This window comes from Astyanax mexicanus, chromosome 5 (genome assembly GCF_023375975.1).
Source record: "Astyanax mexicanus isolate ESR-SI-001 chromosome 5, AstMex3_surface, whole genome shotgun sequence".
NCBI classification, from domain to species: Eukaryota; Metazoa; Chordata; class Actinopteri; order Characiformes; family Acestrorhamphidae; genus Astyanax; species Astyanax mexicanus.
The window spans coordinates 39,224,968-39,233,874 of NC_064412.1; the positions used below are offsets into that span (position 1 = coordinate 39,224,968).

At 38.2% G+C, this 8,907-nt stretch overlaps 1 protein-coding gene across 2 annotated transcripts; it reads right to left on the bottom strand.

The window, feature by feature from the left end:
- Positions 1-964: 964 nt before the first annotated feature.
- ccr7 (chemokine (C-C motif) receptor 7) lies at positions 965-5,987 on the bottom strand. Of its 2 annotated transcripts, none has more exons than XM_007248832.4 (3): positions 5,889-5,987; positions 5,618-5,658; positions 965-4,530 (listed from the first exon to the last, which is right to left on the bottom strand). In XM_007248832.4, the coding sequence occupies exons 1-3, from the start codon at positions 5,902-5,904 to the stop codon at positions 3,481-3,483; spliced, it is 1,107 nt and encodes a 368-aa protein (XP_007248894.1). In that variant the 5' UTR covers positions 5,905-5,987; the 3' UTR covers positions 965-3,480. The 2 variants fall into 2 exon arrangements, with proteins under 2 accessions (XP_007248894.1, XP_049335498.1); XM_049479541.1 differs by lacking the exon at positions 5,889-5,987 and adding an exon at positions 5,747-5,792.
- Between the last annotated feature and the right edge of the window lie 2,920 nt (positions 5,988-8,907).

Sequence of the window (8,907 nt, forward strand, 5' to 3'; positions counted from 1 at the left end):
CAGTCATTTTGTGCTTTTTGCCCAGCATATTGTACAACGGCCGTATAGGGGCATATTTTGCCCCAATAAATCGCTTTTTACACTTTTTATCCAGGTTCAAAGTAGCTCCATACCTCCTTGCTAGAATCTGGAGAGTCCTGATATTTAAAACGAGGCATTAATAACTTAAAGAGTGCACAAAAAGCTTATTAAAATCACTGTTTACATTCCGTGCCACTAGCTTTCAGCTCTGTGTGCCGCCATCATTGTACTGATAATGACATAGACAAATATATATATATATATATATATATATATATATATATATATATATATATATATATATACACATAGACTCTGCATAGCCTGCCTCCTGGCACCGGCTGCTAAACATTGGTTTTAAATAAGCTTCTTGTGTACTTTTTAAGTCATTAATGCCTTGTTTTAAATGTCAGGGATTTTAGTAAGGAGGTGTGAAGCTACTTTGACCTGGATAATGGTGTAAAAAGCAATTTATTGGGGCAAAATATGCCCTGATTTTATCATGTTTTACTACACCCAAAGTTCTCCATTTGTGTGCTTGTACGTGTACTATGGGAACAAAGCTGTTACATTAAACCACACTGAAGATAACATCCTGCACTATATCCTTTGTCTTTTCTTTTTTTTCAACAGTTGAAACTGCTTGACTCTAAAGGTAGAACTTAGCAATTTGTTCAGGGTCTTCACAGACTTCTATATGTCTTCTATTAGGAACGTGTTATTTCAGCTATCAGTGATGATCAGGTTCATGGGCCCCAACAAGAGCTGTAAAACCGCCAGCTGTGCAGTTTCAGTTGTTTTTAGTTCCCTATCTCTGTCCCTGGAGAAACCACTAAACTAGCTGAAACTATCACAGGGTGCATCTGCATGTTCAAAGGGACCACTGTGCAGTGTGACGTTACTCTGCATGTGTGAAGGTGTGAGGTATGTTAGAAAGTTCAAGTTCTCGCATATACCGTATTTTATTTAATATATATGTGGTAAACAGATGCCATAAATGTATAAAACTGTACATTTCAGACGTTTAGCAGTGTGACTGCAGACATTCAATAGCTAAAATATCCAGGCACATACACTGATGAAGCATTACATTATAACATCCTTGTTTTTTTACACCTATTATCCGTTTTTTTTTTAGCTCCACTGATCTTATAGGAAACTTTGTAGTTCTATAATTACATTATACAGTCCTGTATACACCCTGTATTTCAATGTTTAGGACCCCACAGGACCACCATAGAGCAGCTATTATCTGGGTGGTGGGTCATTCTTAGCACTGCAGTGACACTGGCAAAGTGGATCTGGCAGTGGATCAGCCACAGCAGTGCTGCTGGAGTTTGTAAACACCTCAGTATCACTTTTGGACAGAGAACAGTCTGAGAACACTGTGTGTCCATTGTGAGCACTGATATACCTCTACAAGCTGGAGCAGCTTATTAGGTGTGTCTGATAGAGAATGGACAGTGAGTGGACATGGTGTTTAAAAACTCCAGCAGCACTTCTGCGTCAGATCCATTTGTAGCAGCACAACAAACACTAACACACCACCACCATGCCAGTATCACTGCTGTGCAGTGCACTGACAAAATAATAGCTGCTCTGTGGCGGTCTCTCCTGTGGGGTCCTAATCAAAAAAGAACCTGGTGAAAGGAGTATAATACAGTATGCAGTGAAACAGAAAGACTACAGAAAAGAAATTGATCATAGGTGTGGAAATAAGGAGGTGTCACAATGCAATGCTTGATTGTATGTTCGGTTGTGTCTTTCTTGACACTGGTAAAGAAATACAGATAAAAACACAAAATACATTCAGATTCAGCTAATTGAATAAAACAGCTTTAAGAAATAGTTTCATCTAAAACAAACGCACACCTTGAAAAATGAGCCCAGCCTATACATGATATACATGATAATGCAATGGAAACTTTACCCTCCTGTAATCCGCAAATTTACTAGCACCCTTTATCCTTGAGATCATTTTGACTCCAGCAATTTAAAACTCTAGAAAATTATTATAATTAATTTATAGTGCAGATATTTCACTTTTTGTTTCTGCACTGAACTATCAGTGGATCTGGCATTACTATAAGAATGGTTTTGTTAGTTTTGGGTCAAACTCAGAGGATTTTTAAATTTTTTTTTAAGATTATAAAATGACCTCAATATTATCCAACACAAATGTCTGTAAAATATTCATATTTCATAAATGTTGTACAGATAAAAAAGCCTGGGTCAAATTGACATGGCCAAGAACATTAAACATTAAGATATTAAACATATATTTCCATTTAATACTATCAGTCTGTGAAACATGTTAACTTGTTTGTCCTCATCAAATTAAATTAGTAAAAGTCATTGAAAAAAGGTCAACAGGAAACACACTGATTATGTCATATATCATTTTTTTTAAAGAGATTTGGTTAAACACTAAATGGTGTCAAACTGACTCTAAAGGTTATAGAAAGATTAATAAAAAAATAAATATATCAATTACTTGAATAAAAATGATCCCATAGAATAAGGTGCAGCAGGAGTGTATAATACAATCTCTGAACGATGTATCCACCATGAGCTTCAGGTGTCGCAAGGATTAATTATATATATTACTCAGTAAACATTCAAAATTTGTCAGTAGCTGCATATTATAATAATGGAATGCTTCATTAATACACCTGTTTATAATACGATGGAATAGCGATATGTAAATTAATAATAAAATGTTATGCCAGGGGACGGTTTGGAAATGCCCACACCTGTAATAGTTTTGTGGGATGTTATCTTATGTTATCTTATCAAGTGAGGTTGACTGAACGTTGGCCCGTGTGCGACTTTCCATTTTCTGAAGTTGTGCAGGTATTTAACATTCCTGGATCTATAGGGTGGTCGGGAATCCACAGTGAACAGTGCAGTTACTCTAAAAATATATATACATCCACATTCAATATAGGAGGCCTCACATACATATCTCACACGTCAGTACATGTGAGAGTTCTTCAGCTAACATGGCACATGGCAAAAGTCTTGGGACATGATACTAGTTGCTGTTCAGTTACATTTGGCATGTTAGTGTACATGTTATACACTCTGTTTTATACATACATTACAAAATAGTTTCATTGTAATTTTTCCACAGTTCATAGATGATATTGGATAAAAACAGCAAATTAATACCATTTAAATTCCATTTAATTAAGTCCATTTAAAATCCATTCGGTTATTAATCTTAAAACTTATTATTAAGGGAACTGCTATTAAATGAAAAACTACACAGTTTATAGAAAAAGGAAGTGTAAAATGTGTCCACACAGACCTAGCACCTCAGGGTTTAGCAGTTTTACCACGCAAAAACTGCATTTCACAAAGCTCTACAGAAAATGTTAAAAGAGCAAGTTTTGCAATATACGTTTGGAAACTGGAATACACTGGTACAGCTTGGTGAAGTTAGCAGGTGGAGCCACGTCAGGGGGAAAATGAGGTGGTGGTCTCGGTCTCAAATCCTGCTGAGGACTTGCGTTTGCCACAGGCGTATATGACATGCCTCTGGCTGATGCATCCCAGATCCTTCAGGAGCTTTAGCAGGTCATTACGGAACTTCACGCCGATAAAGGCGTATAGGAACGGGTTTACGCAGCAGCGCAGGAAGGCGATGCCTCGAGTCACGTCCATGGCATAGAGAAGGAGGTTTTCATAATCACAATGGGTGGTATTTTTTGTACTCAGACCCATCACAACATTGTATGGCAGTTGGCTGACCAGAAAGACGCTCACCACAGCGAAGATGACCTTCAGGGCTTTGTTCTTCTCAAAGTTCCTGGCCTGCACAAGGGTCTTGATGATGCAGCTGTAGCAGAAACCCATGACCAGTGCCGGCAGAACAAAACCAAGGATCATCTGGCTGACCAGCATGGAGACGCGCAGGTCTTCGTGCGCGTGGGTAAAGGCCACACAAGTGTTGTTATTGTTGATGCCGGAGTAGATGATCTCAGGGAGGGAGAAGACCACAGCCATTACCCAAGTGATCATTGAGGATACCCGTCCATACTGGATGGCGCTGGAACGGCAGCGGTGGGCCGACACAGCTTTGGTGATGGAGTAGTATCTGTCCACGCTGATGCAGGTCAGGAGGAACATCCCACTGAAGAAGCTAATTTTGTAGATGGCGTGCATGGACTTACACGGAAACTGGCCCAAAGGCCATGTGGTCATGACGCTGGCAGCCCAGAAGGGCAGCGAGAGAGCGAAGAGCAGGTCAGCCACGGCCAGGTTCAACAGGAAGATATCCGTCATCGTCTTAAGCCGCTTGAAATAGAGGTAGGTGAGGATGACCAGGAAGTTTCCCAGGAGAGCCAGGAAGCAGATTATGCTGTAGACTGTGGGTAGAAACCAGGATCGGAAGTTCCGATTGGCCGCTTTTTCGCACATGCTGACAGCGGTGCCATAATCAAAAGTAGAGGCATCACTGGTTGAGTCTTCATAATCCCCCTCGGTAGTCATTCTGGTCACATTTGCCTGCAAACGTAAACCCTTAAAGTTAGCTTTACCCACTCTGAAGTACACAGCTGTTAAAAGCATTTTTGCCAGTGTTAAGTCAACACTAAATTACACTAAATTAGTAAATTACAATAAAAAAATTCATGCTGGATTGAAACAACACTTGCCATGCAGTTTTGTCTCAGGTACATATACTCATTTTTAAAGGTGTGATCTGAATTCCCACCATCTAGACTGTTTGTCATCACCCAGCCACCAGTGCCTTTGTCAGCAGCAGTGTCATGAACGAAAAACCTGAACTGCTATGGAATGGCACTGTATGGTAATTAGCAACACATCCAGGTTCACACTTCTCCAGTTGCTGTTGTGATTATCTTAGGAGCCATTTTCAGTTGGTCACCCCTAGTAGTGAAACAAGGAGCACTATCAGCTCAGTGATATGTGCAAGACATCCTGCAGCCACGTGTGTTTTTCACACCTGTTTTTCAGCAGGATAATGATCATCCACACACAACAAGGTTTTTTAGAATATCTTTGCAAAAGTAAAACATGGCCTGCCAAACAGACAGGCATTTCTTGGCCTGTCTGTTTGGCAGATGTTTGGCAGATGTTTGGATGCCAGCTTCAGCACCCAACAAGTGTGCAGCATTTTTCTACAGGCCCAGCTGCCGGCACAGTGGGTAAATGTGCTGTAGGATGCGATACAGAACGATGTATGCCTCCACGCCCATAATCATATCTTATCTTGAATTTTTGCACCAGAAGTGGCATAAAGTTATCCAAAAGCAGTGTGTAAGACTGGTGGAGGAGAACTGTGATTAAAAACCAGGTTTACTCCACTAAACATTGATTTCTGAACATGAAGTTGTTTTCTTTGCATTATTTGACATCTGAAAGCTCTGCATCTTTTTCTATAGTAAAACAACAATATTCATTTCACTCAAACATATACCTATAAATAGCTAAATCAGAGAAACTCTGATTTTATGCTTCCAGTTTAAAGCTAGTGCTTTATGGTGCAAAAATGTGTCACAAGCCTGCTGTAAAAGCAGGGGATGTGTTAGTCTGCAAAGTGTTGCTATTGCATGGTGCAGTTTTACATTACCTTAACACGGCAAGACCACATCAGCAGAACAGGACCCAACACTAGCAATGAAAGAAAAGTTAAATTAGAAAACATGCAGATTGTCTGAATGATCCAGCATTAAACGAAGCTCTAAACACGTGGTTCTACCTGCGCCGGCTTCTAATGAAATGACTCACACTCAGTATTTCTGTACCCGGTATATCTCCCAAATCAACCCACCGACAATGATTTGGCTTCATATCACTTAAAATCTTTGAGATATTTGTTTTTTTAAGGCGAGGTTACTCACCTGTGAATGAGTTCATGTTTTTCAGTGAGTGTGTCTTTGAAGTTCTCCTCAGGGTGGTTTAGAGCAGAGTGATCACAACGAAGGTTGCTGTCAGCCTCACTGCACAAACTGGAACCGCATCTCGTGTCTTTGAAGCCACAGAGGAAAAGGTTTTTTTTTACCTAAGCAAGTCCTGTTTCGAGAAAAACAAGAATTACCTATTATCTGTACAGAGTTTAAGCAGGTGTTGACATTTGCCCATGAACTTTGCCTACTTATTGTATTGTATTTCCTGATATTTTTGTTTTTTAGAAAATGTGTTATGTTTTTTTTGTTTTTATTTGATCACATATATGCTTACATTGTTGATACATAATAGCTTATTTACTTATTTCTAGCTGTTGATCGAGTAAAAAATGATAAAAAATAAAATAAAATCAAAATAAAATAAAAAATAACTAAATAATCAAACAATTCACTGTGATTTATCACAAATTAATCATATATTTTTTTAAATGTTTTATAATGGATTTTTTACATGTACAATAAAATAAACAATGTAAGATCTCTCTCTGTCTTTCAGCTAACTTCTTCTTTACATTGAGTAACTGACACAAGCCAGTTTATTTTACTAGTAGAATCTTTACATTCAGAGAGTTACTGACACACAGAGGTTTATTTTACTAGTAGAATCTTTACATTCAGAGAGTTACTGACACACAGAGGTTTATTTTACTAGTAGAATCTTTACATTCAGAGAGTTACTGACACACAGAGGTTTATTTTACTAGTAGAATCTTTACATTCAGAGAGTTACTGACACAAGCCAGTTTATTTTACTAGTAGAATCTTTACATTCAGAGAGTTACTGACACAAGCCAGTTTATTTTACTAGTAGAATCTTAACATTCAGAAAGTTAGTGACACACGCCTGTTTATTTCACTTGTAGAATCTTTACATTTAGCCAGTTACTGACACATGTCAGTTTATTTTACTAGTAGAATCTTTACTAGTTACTGACACACGCTAGTTTATTTTACTGATAGTGTTTTTACATTCATTCAGTTACTGACACATGCCGGTTTATTTCACTAGTAGAATATTTACATTTATTTATATTACATGCAGCAAACTCACTCCAGAAGTTCAGTAAGGATCTCTGAATGATCCAATGTTGACCTAAATGCACCTGCTCTGTGATAGTCTCTGAGTTCTGTTTAAAGCGCAGAGAGCATCATGAAGACCAAGGAAAACACCAGGCAGTTCGAGACACTGTTGTGGAGAGGTCTTCCCAAGCTTTAAACATCTTAAGGAGCACTGTGCAAGAGATCATATTGAAATGGAAGGAGTATCAGACCACTGTAAATCTACCAAGACCCGGCAATCCCTCTAAACTTTCAGTTAAAACAAGGGGAAGACTGGTCAGAGATGCAGCCAAGAGGCCCATGATCACTCTGGATAAACTGCAGAGATCTACAGCTGAGGTAGGAGACTCTGTCTATAGGACAACAAGTCGTATACTGCACAAATGTAGCCTTTATGGAAGTGTGGCAAAAAGAAAACCACAATCAAAATCTATAATGGAACGGTTCACAAATAAACATATTCAGGTGGAATCTGTGGAAAGAGCTGAACACTGCTGTTCACAAATGCTCTCCATCCAACCTCACTGAGCTCCAGCTGTTTTGCAAGGAAGAATGGGCAAAAATTTCAGATGTGCAAAACTGATAGAGACATACCCCAAGTGACTTGCAGCAGTAATTGCAGCAAAAGGTGGCACTACAAAGTATAAACGCAAAGGGGCCAAATAATAATGCACTCCCCACTTTTTTTTATTTAAAAAAAAGTCCAATAAAAGTAAAAAAAAAATCCAATAAAATTTGTTCCGCTTCACGAATGTGTCCTACTTGATGTTAATTCTTCACCAAAAATGTTTCATATTTTCATATCTTTATGTTTGAAGCCTGAAATGTGTGCAATTACTTTTGCAAGGCACTACACATATTACGCAAAACTCACTTTTTTGCATGTTTTTAAATTTGCACTTTGGTCTGGACTGCCCCTATAAACACGCAAAGCATGAAAAAAATCCATCCATCCAATTAGTTGAAAGAGCTTGGTGTCAGGAATCATGTGTTTATATGAGCCATTTGTATGATCTCTTTTTGTGATCCTGGCACCATCCCTCACCAGATCCCCATCCACTGGATCAGTAAAAACAAAACCATTTCAATAATTTTGGTTGGGAACCTCAGACAGTACACAGCAGGATTAACCAACAGACTTTGTCTGACGGAGGGATCTGTACCTACTGTCTGTGATAAGTTAGCAGATAACGGAGATGTAAGTACTTTCAAATAATGAGTTTTGTGCTTCTATCGCAGTTAAGCATGAACTAGCTTGTTTGTGTTTTGCTATTTAGCACAAGCTAACATGTATAGTAAATGCTCAGCATATATATGGTGCCAGCAACAGCTTATTTGCATAAAAGTGACAGACCCCTTAAACAGCTCATTTTTTTGTGAGAATCACTCTCACTCTTTATGTGAGAGTGATTTTGTGCAAAAATATTTGTGTACATGAACATTTTGTATAACCTACAGACCTATTTTTACTTGTGTAAAAAGAGGTATAATTTGTCCTCTTTAAGAACTTTAGCTGCACTGGTGTTTATATTTCAGTGCTGAGAATGACGCATCACCCAAATAACAGCTGCTGTGTGGTGGTCCTGTGGGGTCCTGGCCATTAAAAAACAGGGTGAAAAGATAATAATAATAATAATAATAATAATAATAATAATAATAATAATAAAAATGAAGTATGAGAGAAACAGAAACCATAAAGTGTTCCTATATGCGAAGGGGAGCAAAAATAATGAATAAAAGGAGCAAAAACAAGGAAGGAGGTTGTAATGCTATGTGTGATCGCTGTGTGAATTTTGAGACATTCCTCTCTGAATAATTCTACAAGAAATACTTTAACCCTTCTCAACAATGTTGCTTTCACAGCGCGAAAAGAACCCACACACTCAAATTGATC

What these genes read in the sequence shown, in the direction of transcription:
- ccr7 (XM_007248832.4), bottom strand. An exon ending in TGTGGTCTTGCCGTGTTAAG is followed by an intron (nt 4,531 to 5,617) that starts GTAATGTAAAAC and finishes TTACGTTTGCAG; the next exon opens with GCAAATGTGACCAGAATGAC.